The sequence below is a fragment of the Carassius auratus genome, chromosome 1, assembly GCF_003368295.1.
Source record: "Carassius auratus strain Wakin chromosome 1, ASM336829v1, whole genome shotgun sequence".
NCBI lineage: Eukaryota > Metazoa > Chordata > Actinopteri > Cypriniformes > Cyprinidae > Carassius > Carassius auratus.
In genome coordinates this window covers 15,631,288-15,649,242 of record NC_039243.1, presented here as the reverse complement: position 1 = coordinate 15,649,242, position 17,955 = coordinate 15,631,288, and the positions used below count along the sequence as shown (strand labels likewise).

General features: G+C 38.3%; 2 protein-coding genes across 2 annotated transcripts; both read right to left on the bottom strand.

Annotated features, from left to right (window-relative positions):
• Positions 1-134: 134 nt before the first annotated feature.
• Positions 135-10,917, bottom strand: LOC113081485 (cysteine/tyrosine-rich 1). The gene is made up of 4 exons (XM_026253582.1): positions 10,384-10,917; positions 8,021-8,120; positions 2,681-2,841; positions 135-917 (listed from the first exon to the last, which is right to left on the bottom strand). Exons 1-4 carry the CDS (start codon positions 10,460-10,462, stop codon positions 784-786), a joined length of 474 nt encoding a protein of 157 aa, XP_026109367.1. The 5' UTR covers positions 10,463-10,917; the 3' UTR covers positions 135-783.
• A 1,166-nt stretch (positions 10,918-12,083) lies between these two features.
• On the bottom strand, positions 12,084-17,955 carry adamts1 (ADAM metallopeptidase with thrombospondin type 1 motif, 1). Its single transcript, XM_026253510.1, has 8 exons — positions 17,041-17,955; positions 15,572-15,912; positions 15,343-15,475; positions 14,810-15,267; positions 14,531-14,717; positions 14,268-14,446; positions 13,977-14,152; positions 12,084-13,894 (listed from the first exon to the last, which is right to left on the bottom strand). The coding sequence occupies exons 1-8, from the start codon at positions 17,630-17,632 to the stop codon at positions 13,180-13,182; spliced, it is 2,781 nt and encodes a 926-aa protein (XP_026109295.1). The 5' UTR covers positions 17,633-17,955; the 3' UTR covers positions 12,084-13,179.

The window sequence follows — 17,955 nt, the reverse complement described above, 5'->3', positions numbered from 1 at the left end:
TTTTCAAGGGTTTGCTGAATGAAATCAATTTATATATTAATGTAGATTTTTGGGATATGTGTGCAAATCTGCTTTTAAAGGCCACAATGAATAAACCCTTTTTACTAACAAACAGCGACAGCATATGCACCACATTTCAAAGAACAATCATGCAGCCTTTAGTTTATTATGAAAGGTAAAAATAGACAAAAAAAAAAAAAAAAGAGTTACTGCTTTGCTGTTTGGACACAATTAGTGGTTTTCTGAGAAGTTAACAACACCTGGTATGTTTTCATAATAGTAGCCAACTGCAAAAACAAGTTGCTCTTTCAATTTTCTATTAATAAATACATTTAGAAAATTATTTCCTATATAATTAATCCAACAGTAATCAAGACACATTGTAGGTATAAGAATATAATGTTACTCTGTACAACAATATGAAGTCTACTCCCATATTAACAGTTCATTTCACTGTATCTTAATTAGACATTTAATGAAATAACACTGATTTTGAACAAACCGCATCACAAGAAAACACATTTACCAAATCAAATTTTTGATCTTAGTTTTTAGGCCTGTCCTGGTCTCCTGTTGCCTCATAACGTTTATTAGTGTTCTTTAGATTTGTGAGACCATAAATGTCCATGCCATGAAGGAAAACAGTCAAATCCCATGTAAGAACCATCTTTGCGGCTGCTCCAGTGAGTGGAAATCCCTGCTTTATTGACAGAGCACTGGTCTTCATTGTGTGCATGTCAGAGTGCAGCACTCATCCTCTCAGAATCAGGCACATTAGGAGGCTCATTTGCGGCTGTAGCCTGGATAAGGTGGAGGTGGAGAGTAGTTTGCCCCTCTGGATGGAGTTGGTGTGTATGGAGGCGGCCGTCGATCAGGAGGATACATCTCATAATCATAGCTATAAGGAGGTGGAGGACCTGAGAAGAATAAGACAGAACTTATAGTATTATGCACATTTTTAAGTTTTTTTAAGTTTTTTTTTGCATGTTTTATTGTGATATAGGTGATACAATACGTCAGCTTTTATAATAAGTGATATAGGTGATACAATATGTCAGCTTTTTCGTTTTAATATTGGTAAAAGGTTTGTAATTTCAGAAAAAAAAATAAGGTCAGAAGGTAGTTTCTGCAGGTTTTATTAAGGTCAAGACCTTTGTAAGACCAGGTTAAAAACATTTAACCTGTTAACTGTCACCCGTCCACCCTGTGGGACGCCTACATTTACTTCACTATATTACAATTAAATCTAATCTAATCTTGACAAACTATATATCGTTGGAAAGGTCTAAGACTCCCAAATATATATTTTACCAATACTTTTTGTTAAAAATTATATAGGAAAAGTAATCGATTAATGTATGACAAGAGTGCACCCTCAAAAATCTAAATTATAACTAGAGGTTTGACCTTTGTTTAAAAAAAAAAGACTTCTTTGTTGCCTTTTTCTCTATAACATTTTAGAAATCATCAGAAATGATATATCGACTGAAAACTTAAAATCTCGAAATTCATCCTTTAAAACCAATTTTAAAATCAGACATTGCATTACCATGAAAATGGTACATCAATATCATGTTACAAAATATTTTCGTTCATGAATTATACAAATTTAAGTTTGGATTGTGCACTACAAAGTCAATGTTCAAAAATGTGAGTGACAGTTAAGGGGTTAAGGAATACATTGAAGGAAACTGTCATGGTTTTATCTTACAGTAAATGTAATGGTCCTACATCAATCAAAGGAAAAACTAGTTTTCATTCTCCACTGACAGATATTTTTTCTTGTTTTAATCAAATTTTACATCGTCACTGTTCATGATTTAAGGATGTTTAGACATTCGTACTGGAAAACAAAACAAATGCAGTGAGGGAGATATTCATTTTCTGCCATGATTTTATTAATTGAAGTCTTTCTACTTTATAGATTTTTTAAGGCATTAATCACTCTAAGGAAAAAAAAGGTACAAAAGCAATAATACCCCTTTCAAAGGGTACACCTTTGTACCCTATTTACGCCTAAAGGGTGCATATTTGCATATTTGAGAGTGATTGGTGGAAGGGTGAATTAAGAACTTTAAGTCCAGCAGAAACCCTGTAAATTAACAAAATATTTTGTGTATGTAAATATGTTTTTTTTGCCATTTAAAATAAATACAACTAATATCCATAAAATACAAAAGAAATACAGCAATAATGTTTAAGAAGCACATTTTGGAAGCAAATTGTGAGTGATTGATAATCATAAAAAGTCAAGTCACGTTTATTTCTATAGCGCTTTATACAACGGAGACTGTTTCAAAGCAGCTTTAGAGTAATAAACAGGAAACAGTCCATGTTAATGTTGCGAAATTAATCTATAATGAAAGAAATTCAAAAGCAGCTCTATAGAAAATATGAACATTCATTGGTCAGTTCAATGTTTATTCAGTAAATAAATCCAAAGTTGATTCAGTTCAGTTCAATAACAGTTTGATGTTGCAAAGTGTCATTACTTAGCTCAAATTTTATTCTCATCTGATAGTGTCAGAGCAATAAAATCGATAATATTACTGATAATATAATTCATTGATTATAATTGACAAAATCCACTCAGAATGATCCCTTGTGTCTGACAGCATGCTGGTTTCAGTTAGTCAGCTCTAGTGCGCTGGGTGAAGGTTTTTGTGTGTTGTTGTGTTACCTGGGTAACCCTGAGTCACAGTGTTGATATATGATGAGCCGAAGACGCCCACTCTCGCCCCACGCCCGTTCTTCACACACATACAGATGCACAGAAAGATGGCGGCCACTGCGCCCATCAAAAACACCACACCAAACACGATCCCTGAGATGGCCGTTCCCCTGAAAAACAAAACCATCAGCGAAAACTGAGACTAACATACAATACACTACTTGTGATACTTAGTTTAGCAAACGCTAATAAACTCAGTAAGTACATTCATCCAGTGTTTTTGTGGAGTCAGACCACCCATGCTCATATTTATTTACCTCATGATGGATCCCATCCATTTGTGAGTCTACAGTGATCCGTCTCTTGTGTGAACAGGCACCTGACTAAACACGTCTTTGTTGTGGCACAAAAGACCAAATGAGTTGGTTTTCGATTGTGATTTCACGTTTGGATTGATGTAGGAGTGTAGAGACATGAGTTCAGAACGATGCCCTGAGGTTTAGTTAAGGTCCAACCAAAGGATCTGAGATACTATGATCTTTATCGGAGGAGAAATATCTAAAAAAACAGCAAAAGCCAAGGCCAGTTAACAAAAACACCTTCCCATTAAGTTATGAAAACGTTACTTCTGACTGTTCCCTGAATGTTCGAAAAGTCCAGCTTTTAAAATGGTTTATTTTTTTATTTTGCAAAAATTAAGGGAAAGTTACTTTTGAATTTTATATAAACGTCACGAAACAAGTACTAACATAAATGTTAGATTGTCCAACTTTTTGAGAAAGCTATCAACAGTTTTTTTAATTGCTTACACATTAAAAGTTGAAACCATTCATTCATAGACGTGATCTTCAGACCAAGTCTGAAACACTGCACACATATTAACAAACTTTTAGCAAAACATTAAACAGTTCTCTACAGTAAACACTTATTTACTGGTTACCTACATCCACTGATCATGTGTGAAACCATTCATACTTAATTTGTTCACTCAGAAATCAAATCTGAATGTTTTAAGGAAGAACTAAATTATTTGTACCCCCTTGCAATTTTCAAAACACTTCTACAAAAACCTCCTTTAGGGAATCAGGAATCAGGAATCAAGTCTATTTCAGTTACAGAATACAACATATACAGATTCAAGTCAATAGATATTGTATTATATTGTATATTTGAGAACATGTTTAAAGCTGTGCAAAAAAGATGGCATTTTGGTGTAGAGTTCTGCCAAAAACTTTGAGCAAATGGGGTGAAATGTGTTAAAAGTTTTTTATTTTCGAGAACTGAATGAATGGTTTAGGAAAATGGGCCAAAAGAAGACAAACTCCTGTGCACTCCACTGCACACTGAACAAGCAAAAAACGCAAGATAGTGTTTAACATTCATCATATCTGTGTGTAATTTGACATGTATATGGCTAAACATTTGATGTTTGTGTGTAGCTACTATGCAAAAACAGCTTTTTTTTATAAGAGTTAAAATAGTTTTAAAATAGGTATGCTTAATGTTTTGCATGTTTTGTGAAGCCATAGTTTCAGAAACTGTAAAAACACTATAAAGACCAGATAACCTCAAAATGTTCTATTTGTGTTATTATTAATAACTTAAAGAGAACCATGACGCAATGTTTTGAAAAGGCCCCTTTTTAGTTGGATATTAAAAAAACATATCAATGATCATTGGTGAAATCATATGAAGTTGCTTTTTTCCATTTGCAAACAACCCTTTGTCCAGTCTGTAGTGACAACAGCATTTGACAAGTCTATACCCAATTAGCACAACATTGGTCTGTTGTGACCGTGCCATTTACACAATTCATGTTGTTTTCACACAATAGCCTAGTCAGTCAATTAACATATTTCTAAAACGCTTACATTTTCTTTTCACACAAGCTTAGCCCATACCAAAATCATGGATCTTTCTTATCTTTTTATACAAATGCTAAAAGACAGCATGACAGAAATCCAGACCTGATGTTCCAAACTTTTAAATATAATGCAAAACCTCTACTTCTGCAATAACAGCAGCTCAAAAGTATTGAAAAATATTGAAACAACTGATAAGCATTTTTACAAAACAGATCATAGAAATAGCTGATTCCAGTCTCAGTTGGAAAAATAGTCCCCTCTTCCACTGGAAAACAATTCAAATCAAGGTTCCAACTAAATTTCTGAGGACCCTATTTTTTGCATTGTATATTCTATAAAGCAGAGATACTTAAATTTGGTTCGAAAGATCCACTTTCCTGCAGAGATTAGCTCTAACTCTAATCAAACACACCTGAGCATGCTAATCAATGCCTTCAGGATCTTTAGAAAATCACAGTTAGGGTGAGTTTGATCAGGGTTGGAGCTAAACTTGGAGCCAGATCTGAGTATCTCTGCAATAAAGTTCCTGTGGCTCAAGTGCGCATTGCATTAGCAGCGCAAGGTTGTGGGTTCGATTCCCAGGGAACACATGTAAGGTAAAAATGTTGGCCTGAATGCACTGTAAGTCGCTTTGGGTAAAAGCAGCTGCTAAATGCATAAATAAATTATAAAAAAAATAAAGTAATGACTCATTCAGTTTTAGAAAATACAGTATGTTGCCAAGAATTAAAAAAATCAACACTTAAAAATGTAAAATAGGTTTCAGTTGACGGTAACTAAAATAATAATAAAAAAAAAAAAAAAATAAATAAAACAATTATTTTGGGTATATGTTGGTAGAACTGAAACATGACAAGTCATGCAGTTTTTGTAAAGCCATCCATTTTTTTGTATTTTTTCAGTCACTGTGCTATGATTATTAAGTTCCTGTTGGATACAAAAGTAGAGCTAATGTTTGGGTTTGCTGTGTTTTGATAGAGGTATGGATAAAAAGATATTCAGCATGTAGAGTTTGTATTTATTTAACAAAATGTTGTTTTGGCCGGATAACAAACTTTTTGGCTAATTGTATGATGTGGGTGTGTTGCTTGAAACATTTGTTTCATGTAAAATGGCATCGGAATACCTTGATGTAATTGTACACAAGCGTTGATTATGGGATGTGGGTTGGATTTCAGATTGACATGAACAAGCAGCTGTGTGTGGGGGGAGGGGAGGTCAGAGGTCAACTCAATAGCCGTGTTTCCACTATCGAGCTAAGACCAAAGAGTATAGAAGTAACAAGAGGCGAAACTCCATTGCAGTTTTGACAACAATCGCTAGATGGCGCTGCTATTGTGCTGCCGCCATTTTGGACTGAACCAACGGCTTTACCGTTGGCAGAACTACTGTATACACTGCAGCATTAACAATTATGTCTGTAAGGCAAGGCAAGGCAAGTTTATTTATATAGCACATTTCGTACACAATGGTAATTCAAAGTGCTTTACATAAAAGAAAGTAAAATAATCATGAAGAAAAATAATAACAAAAATAAAACAAGCAATTTTAAAACTTTTAAAATGATTAAAATATTTAAAAACAGTTAGAAAATGATTTTACATAAAAAAAGAAAATAAAATAAACAGTGAAAATATAGTGCAATCAATTCGGACATTGCACAGTGCTCATTCAATAAATGCACCGCTAAACAGATGAGTTTGAGTCTAGATTTAAATTTGACTATAGTGTTTTAACACATCTGATCTCTTCTGGAAGCTGATTGCAACTGCGGGCAGCATAGTACAGGTGCTGTTACGTTAATGTAAGCTATCCCATGACCGCAGTAACAGTTTGCTAACGTTATGCATTTGGTCAAAATTGGGTCAAGACTAAAAATGGTCTGGATTTGGATAGTGATTTTCATGTTTATGCGAAAAAAGGGTGAGGAAAACCTTGGGCCAAAGAGGGCTAGCTTGGGCTAGAGGAGGGGTTATGAACAAAGGCGGAGTTTCTCCTTGTCTGGAGAGCGTCAGCGCGGATCATTTCAGAAAGATAACCGCTTTAAAACCGGTATTAAAGACTTTTTTAAATCCATTGAGCTCAAAACTCACTCTTAGTTAGCAGCAAGTGTTTGAAATAACTTGATCCGATGTGGATTATAATCACTAAACAAGGCAGAAATATTTATAAGCGATGTAAAAGACTATGCACGCTAAACATTAGCCATCAGACGTCAGCTTCTTTTTCTCTATCACAATTGTGTATTTATTAAGTAACATTTTATTTGTCGTCTCGTTTCAAGAGTTTAGCTCCACGTTGCATATCATCAAAATATAATAATGATTTTTGTTCGGGAGCTTTTATAAAAATAGCGAGTCAGCGCTGCGGATCATTTCAGAAAGATAACCGCTTTAACACCAGCATTAAACACGTTTTTAAATAAGTCGAGCTCAAAACTCACTTTCAGTCAGCAGCGAGTGTTTGAAATAAATTGATCCAATGTGGATTATAATCACCATGGCAGAAATATGTATAAACGAAGAAAAAGATATGAACGCTAAACATATTACCATAGTAAACATGGTAAAATATGACCGCTTGAAGAAATCAGATGTCAGCTTCTTATTCTCTATCACAATCGTGTATTTATTAAGTAACTTATATTATCTGTCACAAGCCTTGTCTCGAGAGTTTATCTCACGTTGCCTATCATAAAAGAATATAGCATAATAATGTTTTTTGTTCGGGAGCTTTTATAAAAATAGAGATATTATCATTCATTCTAAATATGACAGCTATACTGTGGCTAATAAACAGAAACAGACTCGACTGAATAAGCAGGCTATTTTCATAAGCGTTAAAAATAAATAAATACATAAAATAGAAATAAGTGTGTTTATGTGTGATTAATTTTGCATGACGTTGTTCTGAGAGGCGTGTAAAGGGCGTGTTTTAGTGACGTGCAGTGGTGCTTTAAGCTCCACTGTGGAAACCCTGCGCTATTCTGGCCTCGTGCTACTGGCCCGGGGCTATGAGCCCCGCCCGGCCCGCTTTAAGCCCTGGCTCGCACTGGCCCGACAGTGGAAATGCGGCTAATGATGATGTTTTACATGAGTAAAACAGCAGTAGTGAGGAAGAGTGTGTGTGTGTGTAAGAGTGTGTGTGTGTGTGTACTTTTGAAAGCATGCGTGTGTGTGAGTGACCGTGTGTGTGGTTCAGGTATATTCCCTATGTTATGGGGACAAAATGTCCCCAAAAAGATGGCAATATCCAAAATCCTTGTCCTTGTGGGGACATTTTTTTTTGTCCCAATAAAGAAACAAACTTCCCATACAGAGTTTTTCAGAAAATCTAAAAATGCAGAAAGTTTCCTGTGAGGGCTGGGTTTAGGCGTAGATTTAGGGGATAGAAAATAGAGTTTATACAGTAGAAAACCATTACGCCTATGGAATGTCCCCATAAAACATGGAAACCCAACATGTGTGTATGTGTGTTTACTTACGAGAGCACGTCTCCCACATACGCATAGTAAGAGCAGCAGAAAGGAGGAACCCCATCACAGCAGTACTCAATACAGCTGTCGCACTGAGCATCTCCACGGCCTACCAACACACACACACAAAATATGACTGATAGAAAATATTAATAAAAAAATAAATAAGAATATATGCTTATATGATTATATTTGAATATTTTTTCCCATTTTATTGTCAATTTTATGTCTACATCCTCTGTTATGATTATTTTAAAATATTTTATGTGAAGGGATATTTTCAGTGCAAAACAAGACAGATAATGATAAGGAATATTCAGTTATTCAGACTTGTCAGTTGTAAAGACGAAAGACACTTTGAGAACATTATTGTGTGCACTGAAATTAGGAACATGCACTGAGACAAAACCAATCAACCAGAATGATCAAAACCTCGGCCTCTATGCATGCAGACTGCAGTACGTCTTAGTATCTAGTGCTGTGTCGGAGGGTCGAGTTCGTCTGTTCCCATCAATCCTGCCACTGAAAAACGAGTCTGATCCTGCAGAAAGAATCATCAGCTCTCATTTGTTTCTTCTTGCTCAGAGCTCTTTAATGCACCAAACACGCCTGCTGGATTTATGTTGCCAACAAATGCTATTAATCTGTGATTAAGAGTGCTTTGCGACACATTTCATGATTGAATTTAGACTGCTGGTAAAGGGGGTATGCAGCATATTGCTTGATGCAAGTCTGTTTGTATAGACTGTCTTCCTATCCTTAAAACTTGTGTTTTTGTGCAATAACACACTTGAAAGAGAGCTCTTAATACAGTTGTTTTGGGACTAAAACCTTTTAATGTATGTATCTCAAGCTCATGCTCAAATGTGAGGATGGTTGGTACACAATTACAGCGCTATCTTTTCCTGCCCGCAGTCATCACAGTATAATTGGTGTAATTATGTCTTCTGAACCACCCAAATTTGGCTTCAATTTTAGTGACGTCTGTTTGCATCTGGCTTCAGAGCAAATGTGGGACCCTGCAAACTGGGTGGTCCCCTAGAGGCCCTCATTTTACCTCTGGGTCCTGTCGGTCAACACCTTTAGGACAAAGACGCTTTAGAAGAACTGGTGCCTTAAATGTTTCTGCAAACACACACACACACACACACACACTTCCCTCCAATATGTGTGGTCGGCAAACTCCTTTGGGACAAAGACACTTTAGAAGAACTGGTGCCTTAAATGTTACTTCACACACACACACACACACACACACTTCCCTCCAATATGTGTGTATGGATAGGTCAATCAAAAAACTCCAGAATTGTGTAGTATAATGGTACGAGTCTGGTACTGAATGAATAGTATCCATTTAACGTGGTATTTTCTTAATACTCCTATGTATGTCAATGAATACCATGGCATTATAATGGTAGCATTAAACATGGCAGTAACATTAGCATGTTATATAAATAAGTGTCAAAATGTTGAATAAAAGTCATTAACTCTCACAAAGACAACAGAGAAATTGTTAGTTATCCGTAGGTAAAATAACCATAAAACTAGCCTGTAAACTGGGTAACTCATAAGTAACTGTTCTTTGTTTGTAAATTCCCAGCTAACAAGGAACATTGTCGGGTTTTTTTTATGTTAAGACAAAACTTTCTTGAAGATCAGCATTGTAAAAACGTTCTTATGTTATTTGTTATTGAATGTAATATGTATATGTTTATATATATATATATATATATATATATATATATATATATATATATATATATATATATATATATATATATATATATATGTTTACCTTTTAAATAGATTTCTAATCATGAGAATCATGGACATTTTAACGTTATTTCAACATTTAAAATAAACTTTCAAAAAATGTTATATTTTGGGAGAAAATTTAGTTAGTAGAATTTGAAACGTAACGTTCTTATTACAAGAAAACTGCACGTCAACGTTTTAGAAACATTTCAAAACAACGTTCCCACAACGCTTTTATAACCTCCCAGACAGCAATATAGTGTTGGCCAAAATCCGGCCCACATCTGGCCCGCGTGAAATCCATTTCGGGCCGGGCCTGGGCCGACACTGCTTGCTGTCTGGGCTACATTTGTTATCTTTATTACCATTGTTAAAAAAAGGAAAAAAAGAAAAAAAGAAAACAATACACACACACTGAGCGAAATTCATTATTTTTTTAAACAGACACGATAAATTGTAAATTAACTCGTAAGTCAAATAAAGAAAACTAAACCCAATGAAAATTTACTTGAAAACACGTAAATTGTTTGTTGCTCTTTTATTTTAATAAAATAATCGATTACGCTGAATGATTAACAGATTTACTTTCTCTTAAATATAAAAATACATTAAGTTACCGGCAAAGAAGCAAAGCAGCAGAGAGTCCCTCACGAACTTCCAACTCCTCTGTGAACTCGCTGTCCTCGGATTTTCCATAATGTTCCGGTAATTTTTTTTTTTTTTTAAGATCCCTGGCAAAACACGACTAACCCACTTTCACGTGTTATTTAATCTTTGCACAGTTTATCTTTCATTCTGTCACATCTTACATCTGACTGAACTCTTGCTGATCTGACTGTCAAGCGTTGAATTTTCAGGCGTTAAAATAAACTCTTTTATCCATAACGCTCCACGTGTTCCACGAGTCTCTCAGGCAGAACTTCTTCCTTTGACTGCTTCCTCTTTGTCTTCAACTTCTTCCTTGCGCTATTTTCTTTTCTTCGCCTCGATCCCCTCCCCCAGGAACTTCGCGCAGGCCAGGGAGCCAGTCTAGATGCGTCTGTGAGGAGACTGCATGGCCGCTCGACGCCGCCCGCCTCCGCTGTCACGACTCCTCATCACACGAGCGGTAATGTAGCAGGTTACCTCAGGAACGACACAAGAGCCGCACGGTCATTCTCATTCACGGAACACTGCGCCCTTTTCAATAGCGCCAAATTGCTGCCTCATCTTCTCGCTAGTGTCCCTGAAGTCTATATTTAGATCTCTCTTCAATCGTTTTTTCACGAATCTGCTCTCTGTGCATCATCCCTGAACTGAACTCAACACTAAGAGTAAACAAAAGCATCTCAAAAACACGTGCTTCAGACGAATTCATATTTTTAGCCTCAGACCTTCATAACTAATTCACTTGTTGATGTAAATATGTTGTTGTACATCAGCAATGTTTTCTGCTTGAACCTAAGTTCTCTGTCTGAAATAAACTAAACTAAAAAAAAAACTTGTTCTTGATATAGATAGGTGTGAATTATGGCCTGTCATAGAAACAATTTTTCTGTGCTCAATTCACTCTGTAGACTGAAATGTTTTGTTCTGTTTCGAGAAAATTTTTTTGAGAACCTTGCTTGAATGTAATTGTTTTTATGAACATATGAGGGAGAGTAAATGTTTACATCTTGCATATCTTTCTTGTTCCAACCTGTTGTATTAACCAGTTTTCAGAGTGTCGGAAAAAAGGTTTCAATATAAAAGGCTTTGCTGTGTGCTGTACGGTTGGTTGTATGCATTATTTAGCAGAAGAACTGGGGACTGAATGAGCTTCCACTTAAACCACCTTTGTAACATAATGACTACCCCACGGTGCCCTCTTAAAATATTAAAGTGTGTTATATAACAAAAGACTTCCTCGTTATAACCAGTGATATGATTATTACCTGTTCTGCTGAATATGCCGGTCATGTAGGCTTTCTTTGAACAGCTGTTGGGAGTGTTAATTAATATGATTAATCTAATTATATTATGTCTGAGCAGACAGACTCAGCAGTTTGATACTAGAGCTAACGTTGATGCGCTTTTTTAATTTATTTTGATGTATGCATGTAGTTGATTTTTTTCACGCGTACACCATTTCGTGTTCAGATTTCAGATATTAATGTTGCTCCTTTCATCTAGAGGAGATGAACCAGATGAAAAAATACAATATGTAATTTAATATAAAAAATGTAGTACCTTCACGAACCACTAGGGTTCAAAACCAGGATTTAGAGACTATGGTGCTTCCTTCAATGTCAGCAGCAGCCACACCCAAAATAAGACACAAGAATCTCAACAGTTTTGATCCACAAATCAATTTTGATACTTTATTCATAAACCTAAGTTCATAGATTGTATAAATACTCTAATATAATCTACATCCTTCAGTAATTTCAATAAAAATAGCAAATAGAAATACAATAATTATAAAAAAGCAACAAGATTATTTTAAATGGGTTGTACAAAAATAAATAACGTTTGAATATTCTATACGAAACATGATACCTCATTACAAAGATACCTTCTTAGAAGGCAGGAGAGGAATACTTATGAAGTATTAGTAGGAGAGAAGTCCCTCACTATATCTCCATACAATCACACAGAACTAATCTGCACATACATAAAAACACAAAAACACACTCTCTTCTTGAGGTATAGAACCTCTGCTCTCTGGTCTCCCTTTCAGTTAAAAATATGATCCCTCTTGATCGGGTATGGCTTTGTAAAATGGTGAAAATATCAATCTAGGAAGCTAAACTTAAAGCTAATGTGCATTGTTAAACTTAGTTATGAGGAAATGCATACTAACTGTTGTGGTGTTTGAATAGCAGCATGTGTGCCTAGCTGAGGTGAGATATGGCGTTGATTTTTGGCAAGAAAAATGCATATGTTGAATATGTACTCCTAGTTAGCGTTAGCAACTTTGACATGTATAACCACTAGAGGGCGTTTATATGACCCTACTAATAAACTCTGTTTCAGTACTGCTTTTGACCCTGGCAATAGTTCCTTTATGTTCCTATATGCTCTCTTGTGACAAATGAAACCTTTCTGTCTAGTCCGGCTCAGACAGACGATAAAAATGCATAGCTGTTTCATATACTCTTTCATTTTTCATCCTATCATCATACACACCCATACACACTCAAAATCTAACATGCATGACATCAGCATCCAAAGCAGCAGAGGTGTCCGTATTCTTATCCTCCATCACAGCTGTCAAGACAGGTACACAGTGTGCCAGCTTTGTGCCCTGTACCCAGTGTTGGATTTGTGGGATTTGAAACATTAAAAGAAGTTTGGTTGCAGTCTTTGTCATAATGGGCCCTTTTAATATAAAAACCTGTGTTGGTCAGCACCAGGTGCAACTTCAAGGTTGTTTCATGCCTCAGTGTTCAGTTTCAACAGGGAGTCAGGTTGCACAAATCAAGAAGAGGTCGTGGCCGATCTTTTGCGTTGCAGCTCTCGTTAGGCAAAGTGTGGCCATCATGTCTGATGCAGCGCAGTGGGCGCTTGCGGAAGCCTCTGCCACATGTTTTGGAGCAAGCAGACCACTCACCGAGCAACCAGGATGGGCAAGCATGCAGAGCACATGGTTGTGACGAAGCAGGGCGCAGCTCTTCAGGACAGTCTTTTGATTGGCGGCCGTAAGTATCAAGACAGATGACGTCCCGATTTTGGATACCACTGCCACAGGTCTGGGAACAGGGTCCCCACTCACGTAGGGCCCATTCAGCATCTCCTGCTTCACTAATAACATTAATTGATGGCCGTTTTGACCCGCTGGGGCGTGGTGCAAAGTAACTGTATTTTAGACGAGGTCGGGAGGAATCACTGACTGATAACACTTGGATAATAAGAGGCTCAGGAAGGGGAGCAAAGCTTCGCAGGCGCTCTAGTGTGGCAGAGGAACCACTGTACCGCAGCAGTGCACCTTTCAGAGATATGTCAGTTTCTAAAGTAGTCAGCTTATAGTCACCATTCAGTAGGTACGTGCCATCTTGCCGGCGAACTGCTAGGAAGCTATTGTCGTGGCGTCGACCTCCAAGAGAGTGCTGCTTAACATCTAGGTGTGTGGCACCAGCTGGTATCGTCACTACATCTTGGTAGCCCGCTCTAGTTAAAAAACAAACAAAGGTTAGTTTAAATCAAAATTTGACTTACTTTGGGAAATCTTAGGTGCAGATTTTAGACTTACCTAGCATGTTGCATTGATCCAGAAACTTTCTTGCAAGTTGATCCATCTCCTCCACAGATGCCACATTTGTCAAAAAGTTTATTTGAGCCAATGACCCGGTCACAACCAGCTTTCACACACTGGCCTTGGACGCAAACTGAGGTGGAATCTGGGGTGCATGGTGTTCCATCAGCCACCTGAAGATATTGGAAGGAACCTCAAGATTAAATATTGGCAAAAGTACACTTGCATCCACTAAACCATTGTTAGATTTTACAACACTTGGTGGGTCTGTCTAATTGGGATACTCACCTTTGGCTTCAGAATGAAGAAGTAACCTGTTCCCTTTGCTCGACACACCAACTTGCAGCGGTCCTTGGGAGACACCCCTGCATACTTTGGTACCCACTCGACTCCTTCTCCTGAGCCAAATGACACCTGAGAGGAGATGTCATTGTGGGCCAAACACTGCTCCTCACGGAATGTCAAACCTGTGCAAACAAATACATTTGAGTATCATGCAGCTTGCATCTGGTTGCATTGGTTGCAGGAACAGTGATAGGACTATCCCATACCATTGCTATCAGGGCAGGCCTCGGTGTTGCATGAGCGATACTGAATTCTCTTGCCTTCACAGTATTTGCCTCCATTTTTGGGTAGGGGATTGTCACAGTCCCTGAAAGAGTATTGCACACCTCCTCCACAGGTACGTGAGCAATCTCCCCAAGGTCCCCAGGTTCCCCATCCGCCATTGACTGGAGTCTTAAAGAAGACAAGACAGAACCATCATCAGTCACACATCAGAATTGCATCAATTACATATGACAACAAATGGCACACCAAATGGTGCTCACCTGATATTTGGCAGCCTCAGACTTGCTCAAACATTGGCCTGCCATACAGTAGCTATTTGATCCGCAAGGTGTTCCATCTGCCCATGGAAAGTTCTTGGTTTGGCAGACAAGCAAGCCATTTGCAGATGTGACGGTGCACCAAAGGGCAGCACAAGTGGTGCTCAGGTCAGGACAGTGCTGGGACTCCTCTCCAAATGTGAGATGGCACTGTCTGTTAGCATCATAAACTGAACCTGGCAGAGCCTGAGGTAGCTGCTGCAGCTTCTGGGGCTTGTCCAGTAAACACTGACCATGGCCATTGTCCAGAAATGATGTGACCATCAGGGCACTGCAAGGAGACCAGGGCTGTAGCTGGTCCAGATTTGACAGGGTGGAGGCCATCATGTGGGCACTCCAGTGGTCGCCATTAACACTAGCACATTGTTTAGCATCGTCATGGGGCATATTGAACACATGACCTGCAAGAGAAACACAATTATCTACTTGCTCTGCACCTGCTTAGTTTTTATATAGAAACATGGGGATGTGCCTACCAAGCTCATGCGTGACTGTAAAGGCTGCCTGCAGACCGTCATCTTCAATGATTGAGCAACTTCGATCAGGATCACACACAGTGCCAACATCTGCCATCCCTAGCGTGTCACAGGAGTGAGCTCCACAAAGATCCTGAAATGAACAGCGTTCATAAATATGAGCCATGCTACATAATTACTTGTTTTTACTGTCGTCCAGACCAGGAGTAGTATACTTAGTGAAACCTACCTGTCTGGTGAACAGTACTGCTGTGTCGTAGTGCTCTGGGTTCCGGTCACTTGATGGGTTGTGCTGTCTTTGCCACTGGCAGAAGTTTCTAAGTGTAAGCGCTGCATTGGAGGACACCTGGGGACCGTGTTCTTCATCATAAACAACAAGTAGCTTCACAACTGCCAGAGTGATCGAATTCAGAATGGTAGGGTGTCGATATAGACGAGATGCCACTGCCATGATGGTCAGCAAATAAGGTTTGAGCCCAGCACCATGAAACTCTACCATTGACTGGTCTGCCACAATCATGATCTCCAAATAGCGAGGAGTGGACACAAAGCGGCGAGATCTGTGGTGTGCTGAAGGATAAGAAGATCATTAAAGCCATTAGTCAACTGATTTAAAAAAAAGTTAAATCTAAATCAGATTCAATCATTATCATATATATATATATATATATATATATATATATATATATATATATATATATATATAAAACAAGAGGCTTCAGCTAGCCTGGTCTAACCATATTTTTCTACTTATTGCTAGTCACTGGCAAATTATATTAGGGAGAGGTATATTTTCATTCTACAGTGCATTTTATTGTACATTTATTTGTATAAGACTGTGAGTACAAGATGATGTCATCAATATTTTTGGTTTTCTTGGAACTTAAAAGCTGTATTTTAAATGTGTGTCAACTTTTTATGAGTCCATAAAGACGCCTTAAAGCTATCAAACTTAAATGCAGTGTTGACTGGACATAGTAAAGTAAAATGTAATGGTATCTTATAACTGAAAAAGATACAGAGAACCGTGTACTTACAAAGATAGAACGCTTTTAGGAGTTAGTGCTGAGCATGCCTGCTTCTTTTGACTAAGATTCTACTGCGCACTGCTAATTACGTCTCCAAAACATGCTCACTTCCACGAAAACTGTTGGCGGAAATCTGGTGCTGATCTGCGCAACATGAGGTACCAGGAGGAGAACTTCCACGTCTCTCCAGCCCATTCTCTCCCGCCTCACACTCCCACTCCCACTCCCCTAACCCTCAACTCTACGTCCTACGTCCCCTTGCCTCCTCCTGCTTATGTGTAGAGATTTCTGCCCTCTCCAAGTTAACCCCAACTTCGCTTCTGGAGACGGCTTATCTATCTTTAAGATTAGTTTAAACGGGCACACGGAACGTGTGCTGTTTGCAGGTGATGTATTTCTCAACTAAAAATTCATAAATACATCCCTGGCGATTTGGTGTTTAATGATCTAATGAAGACGCAGAACTCTCTAACCTGCTTAATTCACTCCTCATGCGCCAGCGCGCACCGAATGACGCGGAGTCACCGAGTTTATTGGGGTTACCAGGGGCGTTTAAAGAATTATTACTGAAAAAATAATAATACAAAAGTATGACAAAATTTTCCTGTTACAAAATCGATAATTATGAACTTCTTCATAATTTCTTAAAGAAACATTCTGCTACATTTACCATTAGACTCAGATGATATGGGCTCTGTGTCGGATTTGGTTGCATATGGTTTCTCGGTGATCCGTTCCTCCTCCTCGTTCACCCCACACTTCGAACCGTTCTCCTCAGCTAAGAACCCCCGCTTTCTTCTGCGAATGAAATGAGTGTCTCCATCTGAAGCCTCTCCGCTGGCGTTTGCGGGTTGAATGAAATACTCTTCACCGCCGACATAGAAGCCGCCCCGCAGTCCATGGCACAGATTGATCGCCGCAGCGGAAAGTTCTTCTGCGTTCACGGTTCCCGAGAAGAAGCACCGCGCCTCTCCCGTGCTGTCAACTTCCTCGGACTCCGGTTTTCCGACCATCTGGAAGACAAACCCAGGCGCTAAAAAGGCATGGTCCTGTTCCAGCACCAACACCATCCGATTTCCAAACACGTCCAAGCGATAGATACGTTTCTCGGATTTCTCTTCCCGAGCGTCTGCTGTGTGGGTCGGTTTGGTGTCGTGCAAATCGAGCCGGACCGGCACCACGGTGCTTTCCTCCCACGAGCTCTGCGCCGCGTTTACGCACAGGGCTGCAATTAAACCCAGTATGACGCGCAGAAAATACATTATATTCCTGTCGGGGTTTTAGGAGCAAACACAAGATAATGATGGACCCAATTAAAATCCTCACAAAGTTTCAGTTCTTTGAGAATTTGACTCCAAAAGCAGGTAAACCAAATATCACAAAAAAAAAAAAAAAAAAAAAAAAAAAAGCTAATAGGCACCAATCCAAGCTTAAATGGTCTTCGAATGGAAATAAATAAAATGAACGCGTATCTAGCAGCACTTAAAAGTTGAAAATCACGAGAAGAGTCAAAAGTGGTCTTGGAGAATATCCCTCACGGTCTCTTCGAGTTTCAGACCTCCTGTCTTAGAAGCGAGACCCTGCT

Coding starts and splice junctions, on each gene's coding strand:
- LOC113081485 (XM_026253582.1), bottom strand. CDS start 10,462: ATGGAAAATCCGAGGACAGCGAGTTCACAGAGGAGTTGGAAGTTCGTG. Junction 2,842..8,020: donor TATGTGGGAGACGTGCTCTC/GTAAGTAAACAC, acceptor TTTGTTTTTCAG/GGGAACGGCCATCTCAGGGA. Junction 918..2,680: donor TGTGACTCAGGGTTACCCAG/GTAACACAACAA, acceptor TATTCTTCTCAG/GTCCTCCACCTCCTTATAGC.
- adamts1 (XM_026253510.1), bottom strand. CDS start 17,632: ATGTATTTTCTGCGCGTCATACTGGGTTTAATTGCAGCCCTGTGCGTA. Junction 14,718..14,809: donor CTGAGGCTGCCAAATATCAG/GTGAGCACCATT, acceptor GTCTTCTTTAAG/ACTCCAGTCAATGGCGGATG. Junction 13,895..13,976: donor GGATCAATGCAACATGCTAG/GTAAGTCTAAAA, acceptor TTTTTTAACTAG/AGCGGGCTACCAAGATGTAG.